The sequence below is a fragment of the Oncorhynchus gorbuscha genome, linkage group LG22 (assembly GCF_021184085.1).
Source record: "Oncorhynchus gorbuscha isolate QuinsamMale2020 ecotype Even-year linkage group LG22, OgorEven_v1.0, whole genome shotgun sequence".
Lineage (NCBI taxonomy): Eukaryota > Metazoa > Chordata > Actinopteri > Salmoniformes > Salmonidae > Oncorhynchus > Oncorhynchus gorbuscha.
This window is the reverse complement of record NC_060194.1, coordinates 32687534-32702632: the sequence shown is the minus strand read 5'-3', so window position 1 is coordinate 32702632 and position 15099 is coordinate 32687534. Positions and strand designations below refer to the sequence as shown.

At 43.6% G+C, this 15099-nt stretch overlaps 1 protein-coding gene across 1 annotated transcript in view; it reads left to right on the top strand.

Moving 5' to 3' along the window:
• Window positions 1–232: 232 nt before the first annotated feature.
• Window positions 233–15099, top strand: part of LOC124010056 (complement factor B-like) — a 39121-nt gene continuing 24254 nt past the window's right edge. Inside the window, exons 1-9 of the mRNA XM_046322388.1 lie at window positions 233–394; window positions 708–911; window positions 7488–7673; window positions 8368–8541; window positions 8656–8748; window positions 8874–9016; window positions 9422–9554; window positions 9702–9827; window positions 12994–13089. Of these exons, the coding sequence (XP_046178344.1) occupies window positions 259–394; window positions 708–911; window positions 7488–7673; window positions 8368–8541; window positions 8656–8748; window positions 8874–9016; window positions 9422–9554; window positions 9702–9827; window positions 12994–13089 (1291 nt within the window). The 5' untranslated portion in view covers window positions 233–258. The remainder of the gene's footprint in view (window positions 395–707; window positions 912–7487; window positions 7674–8367; window positions 8542–8655; window positions 8749–8873; window positions 9017–9421; window positions 9555–9701; window positions 9828–12993; window positions 13090–15099) is intronic.

Sequence of the window (15099 nt, the reverse complement as noted above, 5' to 3'; positions counted from 1 at the left end):
AAGAAAATATTTGAATCAATATCTTCACTGATGAATACCTGGGAGACTATGTTGGCAAATAACTATGGGTCATTACCTTGTCTCAGAGCTCTCCTTGTACCCTAAAAGCAAATCCATGAGTGATGGATCCGAGCCAATGTCAAGTTTATTGCTGTGTGTATGTTTAACAGTGGCCTAGTTAAACAGTGACCATATTATTGATATAACAGTGTTTGCTACCTTTTCAATTCTCAGCATGCAACCTCAGGCTCTATATTTATGCCCACAAATAACGCACATTCCCAAATGCTCAACTCTAAACCTTGTCTCAACTACTGCAACTCTTATGACACAGGGATGAGACCTGAAATGTTGACTTTGATATACTCCTTATTTCTCTGCATTGTCAGCACTGGTAAGTCCTTGGTATATGTTTGTATTTATGTTAGGCTGTCTTACTCGTTAAGGTGTTGAGCAATATAATCATACTTTGATAGAAAAAAGTATAGCAATAGTGTGTATATGACTATTAGTAAAGGTAAGAGTGACAGTTGTTTTTACCTGAACCCTGCTTTGCCTCAGACCTGTACAGAGCCATAGATACTTGTCTTTATGCTGTACCTATAATGTTATGTTCAAACTATATTGCAAACTGCTGCCAATTACTCAAGCACACACCCTCATATGTCTCTCTCTCTCTCTCTCTCTCTCTCTCTCTCTCTCTGTAGTCTCGTCTGGAGTTTCTGTCTGCAGTACTGATGGCATGTCCATTCGAGGAGGGGAGTACAGTCTCTCAAATGGATCAAATGTGGGCAGTGAACTTTTGTACCACTGTCCTGATGGTTATTACCCTTACCCCAAACTTATGCACAGATGTCTGGGCCATAATCGCTGGTCCCCAAGCCCCAGTCGACGAGGCAGTGAGTGCAGGGGTGAGTATGGTGAATTGATGTTCAATTTGGAAAACTTAATTCTGTACTCAGATCTTTCTGCTGTTCAAGATAACACACAACGTAGCACCTCCACCCCTGAAAAGGTCCACCACCCTTGCCCAATCTGCCTTTTCATTCAAAGCAACAAAGAAATGGAATGGCCTTCCCTCCTCTCTGAAAGCGTGTAGTAGCTTCCAAGCCTGTCTGAGGCAAAACATGATAAAGTCCAATCAGACATGCTCACATTGATTTAAACCTAAAAGGTCACTGACTGGTTTTTATGCAACAGAAGACACATTAAAATCAGACGACTCACTGGACAGACGTTTTACATTTTCAAATCAAATGTCTGTACCTCCAATAAGTATGTTATGCTCGGTTTACAAATGAAACAATGGTATGGTTAATTAAGACCGAAATAAAAGTAGGAAGGTTGGTCATGGAGGATGGTTGGGCGTGTACTGCGACTGTCTAGCAATCCAAAGATTGCATGTTCGAGTCTTGTTGGGGACAACTAACAATTTAGTTAATCCTTCCCCTAACCCAGGTTTTCCAAACTCGGTCCCGAGGACCTCAAGGGGTGCACATTCTATCATTAAGTTTTCATTGTACGACTCGATTAGTGTAGTGTTAGCTAGCTACATAGCTGTCTTTGCTGTCTTCGTATCCAAGATAATTGTGTAGTTTAGAGTGTGTAGTCTTAGAGTGATTATCTTAATTTACCGAGGTTAGCTAGCCAGCTATTTGTCGTCCTTAACGTAGGAGACTCTGCTAGCTAGCCAACAGCTAGCCAACAGCTAGCCGACAGCTAGCCGACAGCTAGCCAACGTCTACCGAATAGACTCACAACCCGGTCGCATTCACAGGTAGTATCACATTTTCAATTCATTTCATTACAGTACAACGGTTTGAGTTGTTTGATCGTAGCTAGCTACATAGCTAGCTACATAGCCGTCTTTGTATCAAAGATAATTGTGTAGTCTAGAGCGATTTTCTAGGTTAGCTAGCCAGCTATTGTCGTTCTTTTAACGCAACGTAACGTAAACAACACTCCTAGCTAGCCAGCTAGCCCCCGAATAGCAGCACTGTCGAAACTATTACACTCAACGGAACGACTTGATTAGTGTAGTGTCAACAACGCACCCACTGCCAGCTAGCCTACTTCAGCAGTACTGTATCATTTTAATCATTTTAGTCAATAAGATTCTTGCTACGTAAGCTTAACTTTCTGAACATTCGAGATGTGTAGTCCACTTGTCATTCTAATCTCCTTTGCATTAGCGTAGACTCTTCTGTAGCCTGTCAACTATGTGTCTGTCTATCCCTGTTCTCTCCTCTCTGCACAGACCATACAAACGCTCCACACCGCGTGGCCGCGGCCACCCTAATCTGGTGGTCCCAGCGCGCACGACCCACGTGGAGTTCCAGGTCTCCGGTAAGCCTCTGGAACTGCCGATCTGCAGCCAACAAGGCAGAGTTCATCTCAGCCTATGCCTCCCTCCAGTCCCTCGACTTCTTGGCACTGACGGAAACATGGATCACCACAGACAACACTGCTACTCCTACTGCTCTCTCTTCGTCCGCCCACGTGTTCTCGCACACCCCGAGAGCTTCTGGTCAGTGGGGTGGTGGCGCCGGGATCCTCATCTCTCCCAAGTGGTCATTCTCTCTTTCTCCCCTTACCCATCTGTCTATCGCCTCCTTTGAATTCCATGCTGTCACAGTTACCAGCCCTTTCAAGCTTAACATCCTTATCATTTATCGCCCTCCAGGTTCCCTCGGAGAGTTCATCAATGAGCTTGATGCCTTGATAAGCTCCTTTCCTGAGGACGGCTCACCTCTCACATTTCTGGGCGACTTTAACCTCCCCACGTCTACCTTTGACTCATTCCTCTCTGCCTCCTTCTTTCCACTCCTCTCCTCTTTTGACCTCACACTCTCACCTTCCCCCTACTCACAAGGCAGGCAATACGCTCGACCTCATCTTTACTAGATGCTGTTCTTCCACTAACCTCATTGCAACTCCCCTCCAAGTCTCCGACCACTACCTTGTATCCTTTTCCCTCTCGCTCTCGTCCAACACCTCCCACACTGCCCCTACTCGGATGGTATCGCGCCGTCCCAACCTTCGCTCTCTCTCCCCCGCTACTCTCTCCTCTTCCATCCTATCATCTCTTCCCTCTGCTCAAACCTTCTCCAACCTATCTCCTGAATCTGCCTCCTCAACCCTCCTCTCCTCCCTCTCTGCATCCTTTGACTCTCTATGTCCCCTATCCTCCAGGCCGGCTCGGTCCTCCCCTCCCGCTCCGTGGCTCGATGACTCATTGCGAGCTCACAGAACAGGGCTCCGGGCAGCCGAGCGGAAATGGAGGAAAACTCGCCTCCCTGCGGACCTGGCATCCTTTCACTCCCTCCTCTCTACATTTTCCTCCTCTGTCTCTGCTGCCAAAGCCACTTTCTACCACTCCAAATTCCAAGCATCTGCCTCTAACCCTAGGAAGCTCTTTGCCACCTTCTCCTCCCTCCTGAATCCTCCCCCCCCCTCCCTCCTCCCTCTCTGCAGATGACTTCGTCAACCATTTTGAAAAGAAGGTCGACGACATCCGATCCTCGTTTGCTAAGTCAAACGACACCGCTGGTTCTGCTCACACTGCCCTACCCTGTGCTCTGACCTCTTTCTCCCCTCTCTCTCCAGATGAAATCTCGCGTCTTGTGACGGCCGGCCGCCCAACAACCTGCCCGCTTGACCCTATCCCCTCCTCTCTTCTCCAGACCATTTCCGGAGACCTTCTCCCTTACCTCACCTCGCTCATCAACTCATCCCTGACCGCTGGCTACGTCCCTTCCGTCTTCAAGAGAGCGAGAGTTGCACTCCTTCTGAAAAAACCTACACTCGATCCCTCCGATGTCAACAATTACGGACCAGTATCCCTTCTTTCTTTTCTCTCCAAAACTCTTGAACGTGCCGTCCTTGGCCAGCTCTCCCGCTATCTCTCTCTGAATGACCTTCTTGATCCAAATCAGTCAGGTTTCAAGGCTAGTCATTCAACTGAGACTGCTCTCCTCTGTATCACGGAGGCGCTCCGCACTGCTAAAGCTAACTCTCTCTCCTCTGCTCTCATCCTTCTAGATCTATCGGCTGCCTTCGATACTGTGAACCATCAGATCCTCCTCTCCACCCTCTCCGAGTTGGGCATCTCCGGCGCGGCCCACGCTTGGATTGCGTCCTACCTGACAGGTCGCTCCTACCAGGTGGCGTGGCGAGAATCTGTCTCCTCATCACGCGCTCTCACAACTGGTGTCCCCCAGGGCTCTGTTCTAGGCCCTCTCCTATTCTCGCTATACACCAAGTCACTTGGCTCTGTCATAACCTCACATGGTCTCTCCTATCATTGCTATGCAGACGACACACAATTAATCTTCTCCTTTCCCCCTTCTGATGACCAGGTGGCGAATCGCATCTCTGCATGTCTGGCAGACATATCAGTGTGGATGATGGATCACCACCTCAAGCTGAACCTCGGCAAAACGGAGCTGCTCTTCCTCCCGGGGAAGGACTGCCTGTTCCATGATCTCACCATCACCATCACGGTTGACAACTCCATTGTGTCCTCCTCCCAAAGCGCTAAGAACCTTGGCGTGATCCTGGACAACACCCTGTCGTTCTCAACCAACATCAAGGCGGTGGCCCGTTCCTGTAGGTTCATGCTCTACAACATCCGCAGAGTACGACCCTGCCTCACACAGGAAGCGGCGCAGGTCCTAATCCAGGCACTTGTCATCTCCCGTCTGGATTACTGCAACTCGCTGTTGGCTGGGCTCCCTGCCTGTGCCATTAAACCCCTTCAACTCATCCAGAACGCCGCAGCCCGTCTGGTGTTCAACCTTCCCAAGTTCTCGCACGTCACCCGCGCCTCTGTTCTCTCCACTGGCTTCCAGTTGAAGCTCGCATCCGCTACAAGACCATGGTGCTTGCCTACGGAGCTGTGAGGGGAACGGCACCTCAGTACCTCCAGGCTCTGATCAGGCCCTACACCCAAACAAGGGCACTGCGTTCATCCACCTCTGGCCTGCTCGCCTCCCTACCACTGAGGAAGTACAGTTCCCGCTCAGCCCAGTCAAAACTGTTCGCTGCTCTGGCCCCCCCAATGGTGGAACAAACTCCCTCACGACGCCAGGACAGCGGAGTCAATCACCACCTTCCGGAGACACCTGAAACCCCACCTCTTTAAGGAATACCTAGGATAGGATAAGTATTCCCTCTCACCCCCCCCCCCCCCCTTTAAGGTTTAGATGCACTATTGTAAAGTGACTGTTCCACTGGATGTCATAAGGTGAATGCACCAATTTGTAAGTCGCTCTGGATAAGAGCGTCTGCTAAATGACTTAAATGTAATGTAAATGTAATTGTTTTAATCAGCTGTGCAGTGCTTAGGGAAAAAACCAAAATGTGCACCCCTTGGGGTCCCCAGGACCAAGTTTGGGGAATGCTGCCCTAATGTAACGTTATATATCATACTATACAGAGGGAATAACATTTACGTACCAAATAAAGTTGATGATGTAGTTGTTACTGACAAGAAGCACATGGCTGAGCATTTTAATCACCACTTCATTAAGTCAGGATTTCTATTGGACTTAGCCATGCCTCCTTGCCCATCCAACATTTCCTCATCTCCCACCCCTTCTAATGTGACTAGCCCCGATGCTCCTCCCTCTTTTCCCCCTGCCCCACTACAAAGTTTCTCCCTGCAAGCGATCACTGAGTCCAAGGTGCTAAAGGAGCTCCTTAAACTTGACCCCAAAAAACATCTGGACTAGATGGTTTAGACCCTTCCTTCTTTACGGTTGCTGCCCATATAATCGCCAATCCTATCTCTGACCTTTTTTAACCTGTCTCTCCTCTCTAGGGAGGTTTCCATTGCTTGGACGGCAGCCACGGTTCGTCCTTTATTTAAAGAGATAGATAAAGCTGATCGTAACTGTTATATGCCTATTTCTATTTTGCTCTGTTTATCAAAAGTGTTTTAAAAACAATTATCAACTGACTGAATTTCTTGATGTCTTATAGTATTCTCTTTGGTATGCAATCTGGTTTCCGCTCAGGTTATGGATGTGTCACTGCAACCTTAAAGGTCCTCAATGATGTCACCATTGCCCTTGGTTCTAAGCAATGTTCTGCTGCTATTTTTATTGACTTGGCCAAAGCTTTTGATACGGTAGACCATTCCATTCTTGTGGGCCGGCTAAGGAGTATTGGTGTCTCTGAGGGGTCTTTGGCCTGGTTTGTTAACTACCTCTCTCAAAGAGTGCAGTGTATAAAGTCAGAACATCTGCTATCTCACATCAACAACATAGCTCAGGCAGTAGGAAGCTCTCTCATCCATTTATATGCAGATGCTAGTCTTATACTCAGCTGGCCCCTCCCCAGATTTTGTGTTAAATGCTCTACAACAAAGCTTTCTTGGTGTGCAACAAGCTTTCTCTTCCCTTAACCTTGTTCTGAACACCTCCAAAACAAAGGTCATGTGGTTTGGTAAGAGGACTGCCTCTCTCCCCACAGGTGTGATTACTACCTCCTGAGGGTTTAGAGCTTGAGGTAGTCACCTCATACAAGTCATTGGGAGTATGGCTAGAGTAGACGGTACACTGTCCTTCTCTCAGCACATATCAAAGCTGTAGGCTAAAGTTACATTTAGACTTGGTTTCATCTATCGTAATCACTCCTCTTTCACCCCAGGTACCAAACTAACCATGATTCAGAAGACCATCCTGCCCATGTTAGATTACGGAGACGTAATTTATAGATTGGCAGGTAAAGGTGCTCTCGTGCGGCTAGATGTTCTTTACCATTTGGCCGTCAGATTTGCCACCAGTGCTCCTTATAGGACACATCGCTGCACTCTATACTCTTCTGTAAACTGGTCATCTCTGTAAGACCCACTGTTTGATGCCTATTTATAAAACCCTCTTAGGCCTCACTCCCCCCTATCTGAGATATCTACTGCAGCCCTCATCCTCCACAAACAACACCCTTTCTGCCAGTCACGTTCTGTTAAAGGTCCCCAAAGCGCACACATCCCTGGGTCGCTCCTCTTTTCAGTTAGTTGCTGCTAGCGACTGGAACGAGCTGTAACAAACACTCAAACTGGACAGTTTTATCTCAATCTCTTCATTCAAAGACTCAATCATGGACACTCTTACTGACAGTTGTGGCTGCCTTGCGTGATATATTGTTGTCTCTACCTTCTTGCCCTTTGTGCTGTTGTCTGTGCCCAATAATGTTTGTACCCTGTTTTTTGTTGCTGCCATGTTGTGTTGCTACCATACTGTGTTGTCATGTGTTGCTGCTATGCTGTTGTTGTTGTTGTCTTAGGTCTCTCTTTATGTAGTATTGTCTGTTTTGTCCTATATTTTTATTTATTTTATTTTTAATCCCAGCCCCCGTCCCCTTCAGGGGGCCTTTTGGTAGGCCATCATTGTAAATCAGAATTTGTTTTTAACTGACTTTCCTAGTTAAATTTTTTTAAATTACGAATATTCACTAATATTCTCCCTCTATCTCGCTCCCAACAGTCATGACATGCCCTGATCCCAGTGCGCTGAGAAATGGTGAGGTGTCTCCTGTCCTATTGCAGTATGTTGTTGGGGCCCAGACCACTTATGAATGCCATGACGGTTACTCTTTCGCCGGCTCCGCCTCCAGAGTCTGCCAGAGTAATGGGAAGTGGAGTGGTGACACGCCTATCTGTGATCATGGCTGTAAGTGAAAATATCTCTTTGGTCCAACCTCTTACAAATCCCTTTACCAACCCCCAGAGATCCTGAAAGGCCCTCTGCAGTCAAAAACATTTTCCTGTCTTTTATGTATATTTCCACACTATTATGTTGGAATAACACTGTGAAATTGTGAAAATGATGATGATGCCCTTTTAATGTAATTGTTGATTGACAAAACCACCTGATATTTCTGCCTGTTTTGGTGGGATGGAGTTTTGGCCTTCCATGGTGACATCACCATGTGGTAAATTACTTAATAGACCAATAAGAAAGAGAGTTCCAAACCTCTCTGCCAATAACAACACATGTTTAGTTTTCCCCTCCCCACTCATACCACTCCCAGACAGAAATTGCTCTTTGCTAAGAAGCTATTTTAGTTTCATTTTGACCATTTCAATTGAAAACAATCACAGTAAGGTACTTATTTCTTACAGAGAAATGTCTTTGTAATGAGTTAAAAATGGCTGCATCGGGCCTTTAAGGGTTGATTAGGTCATGAGGACTGGAAGACATAGGGGACGTCTGCATGTCACATGTAGAGTTGTCTGTGTTCCAAATGGCACAGAGCGTTAGTCTATTGGAATAATGTGTTTTCTAAAGGTAAAGTTTTTGTATGTAAAGGTAATTCCATTGTCCATTGTTTCCTTATCTTACTCCACCTTATCCCACACCCAAGCTGGACATTGCCGTGACCCTGGCGTTCCCCCGGGGGCCAAGCGCAATGGAAATATGCTTGATATAGGTGACCGGGTGACCTATGAATGTTCTTTAGGACTGATGCTGCTGGGATCGAAGGAGAGGATATGCCTGGAGGGTGGAGACTGGTCAGGAACTGAGCCTGTCTGTTACAGTGAGGAACCATAATCCCTCACATTGTCAATAAACCCATGTAACACATAATACACATATGCAGTTAGATGCAGCTAAACTAGATACGTAGAGTTTGAACATTTACATTTTACAGGTAAAAACTACTACGACACCCCAGAGGAGGTGTCCAAGTACTTCTCTACATCCCTCGAGAATCGTCTGGCACTATCTGGCCTGGATGACAATAGTGAGTTGCCAAGACCCATATGTAGTGAACGATATTGTTCCTCTTTTTGTTTTGTTTTATACACCCCGTGCTACATTTGTTTTGCTTTTGAATCTGAACCATGTGAATTGAATATTGTCTTACAGCTGATGGGCAGCAAGTACAAAGGTCCATCCAGATGAGGCAGGGAGGCAAGCTCCACATCTACATTGCTCTGGATAATTCAGGGAGCATAACCAGAGATAATTTTACTGTGGCCAAAAACTGTGTTAAAGCCCTCATCAACCAGGTACGGTATTATTAGTATTAAGACAAACGGACAGCTCAGATCTGTTGTACAATCTTTACACTACATTTAGGGCCCTATTCAGACTTGAGGTAAGTTTACTTAACATGGATTTAAGTAATAAAATGTTGACTTGAGTCCATGTTTTATTGACTTAAGTCCATGTTAAGTCTACTTATCTCAAGTCTGATTAGGGCCCTGAGTAAAATATAATAATAATGCCATTTAGCAGATGCTTTTATCCAAAGCGACTTAGTCATGCGTGCAATACTTTTCTTTCAAGTAACACTATTGCAGTACAAATGGTCAGTTATGTGTTTTGATATCAAGAAATGTTTGTTTTGTTATGCTTTGGTTGTTTTTTCTTTTCTCTCTCACACTTCCTCCTCTACATTTTTGACTGGGCAGATATCTTATTTTGAAGTCACCCCGAGGTACGGAATTCTGACCTTTGCTTCTGAGGTCAATGAGATTGTTGATATCTTCTCTCCTTCCTCACACTCAGACATGGTTTTACAGAATTTAAATAATGTCACCCATGGTAAGAACACGGTTTTTATTATTTGACCATCACAATCTACAGTATGTAAATAAATGATGTATTATTGTTTTTTCTCTTTTGTGTCTGACTGGCAAACATGTTAGTGGCAATGCATAGTTCTCAGAGTAAGATTTCCTCCTTCAACAGGTAAATTAAATGGTACTGGAAGTAACCTCTCAAGAGTATTTAAAAAAATCCTTACAAAGATGGCTGTCTTTAAGGAACGAAATGAGCTTGAAGATACACAGCAGGCCATTATTATGTTTACAGATGGTAATGTTGTTGTGTGTGTGTATTTGGTTTTACTATCCTTGTGGGGAACATATGTCCTCAAATTTAGTGGGGACATTTCATTTACATTTACATTTAAGTCATTTAGCAGACGCTCTTATCCAGAGCGACTTACAAATTGGTGCATTCACCTTATGACATCCAGTGGGACAGTCACTTAACAATAGAGCATCTAAAACTTAGGGGGGGTGGGGTGAGAGGGATTACTTAACCTATCCTAGGTATTCCTTAAAGAGGTGGGGTTTCAGGTGTCTCCGGAAGGTGGTGATTGACTCCGCTGTCCTGGCGTCGTGAGGGAGTTTGTTCCACCATTGGGGGGCCAGGGCAGCGAACAGTTTTGACTGGGCTGAGCGGGAGCTCACAAGAAAAAATGATATTTCAGGCTTAGGTGTTAGGTTTAGGGTTACACTGAGGGTAAGTTGTTTGGGGTTAGGTGTTAGGTTTAGGGTTACACTTAGGGTAAGTTGTTTGGGGTTAGGTTTAGGGTTACACTTAGGGTAAGTTGTTAGTTGTTTGGGGTTAGGTGTTAGGTTTAGGGTTACACTTAGGGTAAGTTGTTAGTTGTTTGGGGTTAGGTTTAGGGTTACACTTAGGGTAAGTTGTTAGTTGTTTGGGGCTAGGTTTAGGGTTACACTTAGGGTAAGTTGTTTGGGGTTAGGTTTAGGGTTACACTTAGGGTAAGTTGTTTGGGGTTAGGTTTATGGTTACACTTAGGGTAAGTTGTTTGGGGTTAGGTTTAGGGTTACACTTAGGGTAAGTTGTTTGGGGTTAGGTTTAGGGTTAGTTGTTTGGGGTTAGGTTTTTTATTTATTTTTTAATTTGTAATTTTCCCTTTATTTTACTAGGCAAGTCAGTTAAGAACAAATTCTTATTTTCAATGACGGCCTAGGAACAGTGGGTTAACTGCCTGTTCAGGGGCAGAACGACAGATTTTCTACCTTGTCAGCTCGGGATTTGAACTTGCAACCTTTCGGTTACTAGTCCAATGCTCTAACCACAAGGCTAGAGCAAGTTGTTTAGGTTTAGGGTTACACTTAGGGTAAGTTGTTTGGGGTTAGGTTTAGGGTTACACTTAGGGTAAGTTGTTTGGGGTTAGGTTTAGGGTTACACTTAGGGTAAGTTGTTTGGGGTTAGGTTTAGGGTTACACTTAGGGTAAGTTGTTAGTTGTTTGGGGTTAGGTTTAGGGTTACACTGAGGGTAAGTTGTTTGGGGTTAGGTGTTAGGTTTAGGGTTACACTTAGGGTAAGTTGTTAGTTGTTTGGGGTTAGGTTTAGGGTTACACTTAGGGTAAGTTGTTAGTTGTTTGGGGTTAGGTTTAGGGTTACACTTAGGGTAAGTTGTTTGGGGTTAGGTTTAGGGTTACACTTAGGGTAAGTTGTTAGTTGTTTGGGGTTAGGTGTTAGGTTTAGGGTTACACTTAGGGTAAGTTGTTAGTTGTTTGGGGTTAGGTTTAGGGTTACACTTAGGGTAAGTTGTTAGTTGTTTGGGGTTAGGTTTAGGGTTACACTTAGGGTAAGATGTTTGGGGTTAGGTTTAGGGTTACACTTAGGGTAAGTTGTTTGGGGTTAGGTTTAGGGTTACACTTAGGGTAAGTTGTTAGTTGTTTGGGGTTAGGTTTAGGGTTACACTTAGGGTAAGTTGTTTGGGTTTAGGGATAAGGAAAATAGGATTTTGAATGGGGCTCAATTGATTGGTCCCCACAAGGAAAGTAAAACAAATGTGTGTGTGTGTGTGTGTGTGTGTGTGTGTGTGTGTGTGTGTGTGTGTGTGTGTGTGTGTGTGTGTGTGTGTGTGTGTGTGTGTGTGTGTGTGTGTGTGTGTGTGTGTGTGTGTGTGTGTGTGTGTGTGTGTGTGCGCGCGCGCGCGCACTGTACCAGTCAAAAATTTGGACACACCTACTCATTCAAGACTTTTTATTTTTTATTATTTTCTACATCGTAGAATTATAGTGAGGACATCAAAACTATGAAATAACACATATGGAATCATGTAGTAACCAAACAAGTGTTAACCAAATCAAAATATATTTTATATTTCAGATTCTTCAAAGTAGCCACCCTTTGCCTTAATGACAGCTTTGCACACTCTTGGCCTTCTTTCAACCAGCTTCATGATGTAGCCACTGGAATGCATTTTTATTAACAGGTGTGCCTTGTTAAAAGTTAATTTGTGGAAGTTATTTCCTTGTTAATGTGTTTGAGCCAATCAGTTGTGTTGTGACAAGGTAAGGGTGGTATACAGAAGATAGCCCTATTTGGTAAAATACCAAGTCCATATTATGGCAAGAATAGCTCAAATAAGCAAGAGAAACAAGAGTCCATCATTACTTTAAGACATGGTCAGTCAATACGGAACATTTCAAGAACTTTGAAAGTTTCTTCAAGTGCAGTCGCAAAAACCGTCAAACGCTATGATGAAACTGGCTCTCATGAGGATCGCCACAGGAAAAGAAGACCCAGAGTTACCTCTGCTGCGGAGGATAAGTTCATTAGGGTTTCCAGCCTCAGAAATTGCAGCCCAAATAAATACTTCACAGAGTTTAAGTAACATCAACTGTTCAGAGGATACTGTGTGAATCAGGCCTCCATGCTCGAATTGCTGCAAAGAAACCACTACTAAAGGACACCATTAAGAAGACTTTTTATCATTTGTTTTTTCAACAATGACCCAACACACCTCCAGGTGTAATTGCTGTAAGGGGTATTTGACCAAGAAGGAGAGTGATAGAGTGCTATATCAGATGACTTGGCCTCCAATCATCCGACCTCAACCCTATTGAGATTGTTTGGGATGAGTTGGACCGCAGAGTGAAGGAAAATAAACCAACAAGTGCTCAGCATATGTGGGAACTCCTTGAGAGAATGCCAAGAGTGTGCAAATCTGCTATCAAGGCAAAGGGTGGCTGCTATGAAGAATCTCAAATATAAAATATATTTTGATATAACACTTTATGATTTCTGCATAATTCCATATGTGTTTTATAGTTTTGATGTCTTCACTATTAATTTACAATGTAGAAAAGGGAAAAAATAAAGAAAAACCCTTGAATGAGTAGGTGTGTCCACATTTTTGACTGGTACTGCATGTGTGAATGTATAATACAATTCAAGGTAGATTTAATGTATTTAATCCTCGCTATTCCTGCAGGAAAGACTAACATGGGGGGAAGTGCAGAGCCCACTGTTATCAGGATTAGGAACCTGATGGAAGGAATACATGGCAAAGACTGGCAGAAATATCTGGGTAAGATTAACTGCTGAACACTCTTGTTATAAATGTGCTCTATTCACCTTATGTTGGCCCGCCCACATGACCCAGTTCTTGATTGAACGATTTTGTCTTTCAAACAAGCAAAGCCAAACAAGCAAAACCATTGTTACGGTGCCTTCAGAAAGTATTCACACTGCTTGACTTTTTCCACATTTTGTTGTTGTTACAAAATTGGATTATCTATGGATTGAATTGTCATTTTTTGGTCAACAATCTACACAAAATACTCTTGTCATGAAAAATAATAATAGTGTATCTTGATTAGATAAGTATACAACACCCTGACTCAATACATAATAGAATCACCTTTGGCAGCAATTACAGCTGTGAGACTTTCTGGGTCAATCTTTCCACACCTGGATTGTGCAAAATTAACCCATTATTCTTTTCAAAATTCTTCAAGCTCTGTCAAATTGGTTGTTGTTCATTGCTAGACAACTATTTTCAGGTCTTGCCATAGATTTTCAAGCAGATTTAAGTCAAAACTGAAACTCGACCAAAACTAACTCAAACATTCACTTTCTTCTTGGTAAGCAACTCCAGTGTAGATGTGGGCTTGGGCTTTAGGCTATTGGCCTGCAGAAAGCTGAATTCATCTCCCAGTGTCTGCTGGAAAGCGGACGGAACCCGATTTTCCTCTAGAATTTTTCCAGCGTTTAGCGCCATATATATATTTTTAATCCTGAAAAACACCTCAGTCCTTAATGATTGCAAGCATACCCATCACATGATGCAGCCACCACTATGCTTGAAAATATGGAGAGTGGTACTCAGTAATGTGTTGTATTGGATTTTCCCTAAACATAACACTTTGCTTTCAGGACAGAAAGTTAATTGCTTTGCCACATTATTTGCACTATTACTTTAATGCCTTGTTGCAAACAGGATGCATGTTTTGGAATATTTTTTAACCTGCACAGGCTTCCTTTTCACTCTGTTAGATTAGTGTTGTGGAGTAACTACAATGTTGTTAATCCATCCTCAATTTTCTCCTATCACAGCCATTAAACTCTCTAACTCCCATGGTGAAATCCCTAAGCAATTTCCTGCCTCTCCAGCAACTGAATTAGGAAGGACACATTTTGTCTTTGTAGTGACTGGGTGTATTTATACATCATCCAAAGTGAAATGACTAACTTCACCGTGCTTTAAGGTCGATGTCCACGCCCCCACAGAAATCTAATTAGCACAATAAAAAAATCCCCATTAAAAATCTGTCAGTTTAAAATAGTTATCTGCATTGCATGCGTCTCAATCCACCGCATCCACCTATGTCACACTTCCGCATCTGCTGTGAAAGGTGACAGAGAAAGAGGGTGTTTGTCAGACTATGAGTCATCCCAAAAATCGGTGTTCTCACAAAATCTGTATCGTGACCCCTCTCTCACGAACACGATGATGTTCTCCGTGTTCGCCTACGACCACCACAAGCTACTTGTCTGAAGTCGGTACAGCCGATTTGCTAACTTCTGTCTGTATTGTAATGTGAGCAAAGTTGAGACTCTCACAAACGTGTTGGTTGTTTTGCTCTAAGACACCCACAGGCCTCACAAGGCTTGTCTTAAAGTCCCCTGGTACCAGTTGAATGGAAGTACAGTGCCTTCGGAAAGTATTCAGACACCTTGATTTTTTCCATATTTTGTTACAGCCTTATTCTTAAATTAAATGATTTTTTCAGCAGTCTACAATACCCCATAATGACAAAGCGAAAACAGGTTTTTAGATTTTTTTGAAAATGTATTTAAAAAAATAAAATAAATACCTTTACATAAGTATTCAGACCCTTTTGCTATGAGACTCAAAATTAAGCTCAGGTGCATCCTGTTTCCATTGATCATCATTGACTGGTGTCAACCTGTGTTATATTCAATTGATTAGACATTATTTGGAAAGGCACACACCTGTCTATAAATCAAATCAAATGTATTTGTCACATACACATGGTTAGCAGATGTTAATGCGAGTGTAGCGAAATACTTGTGC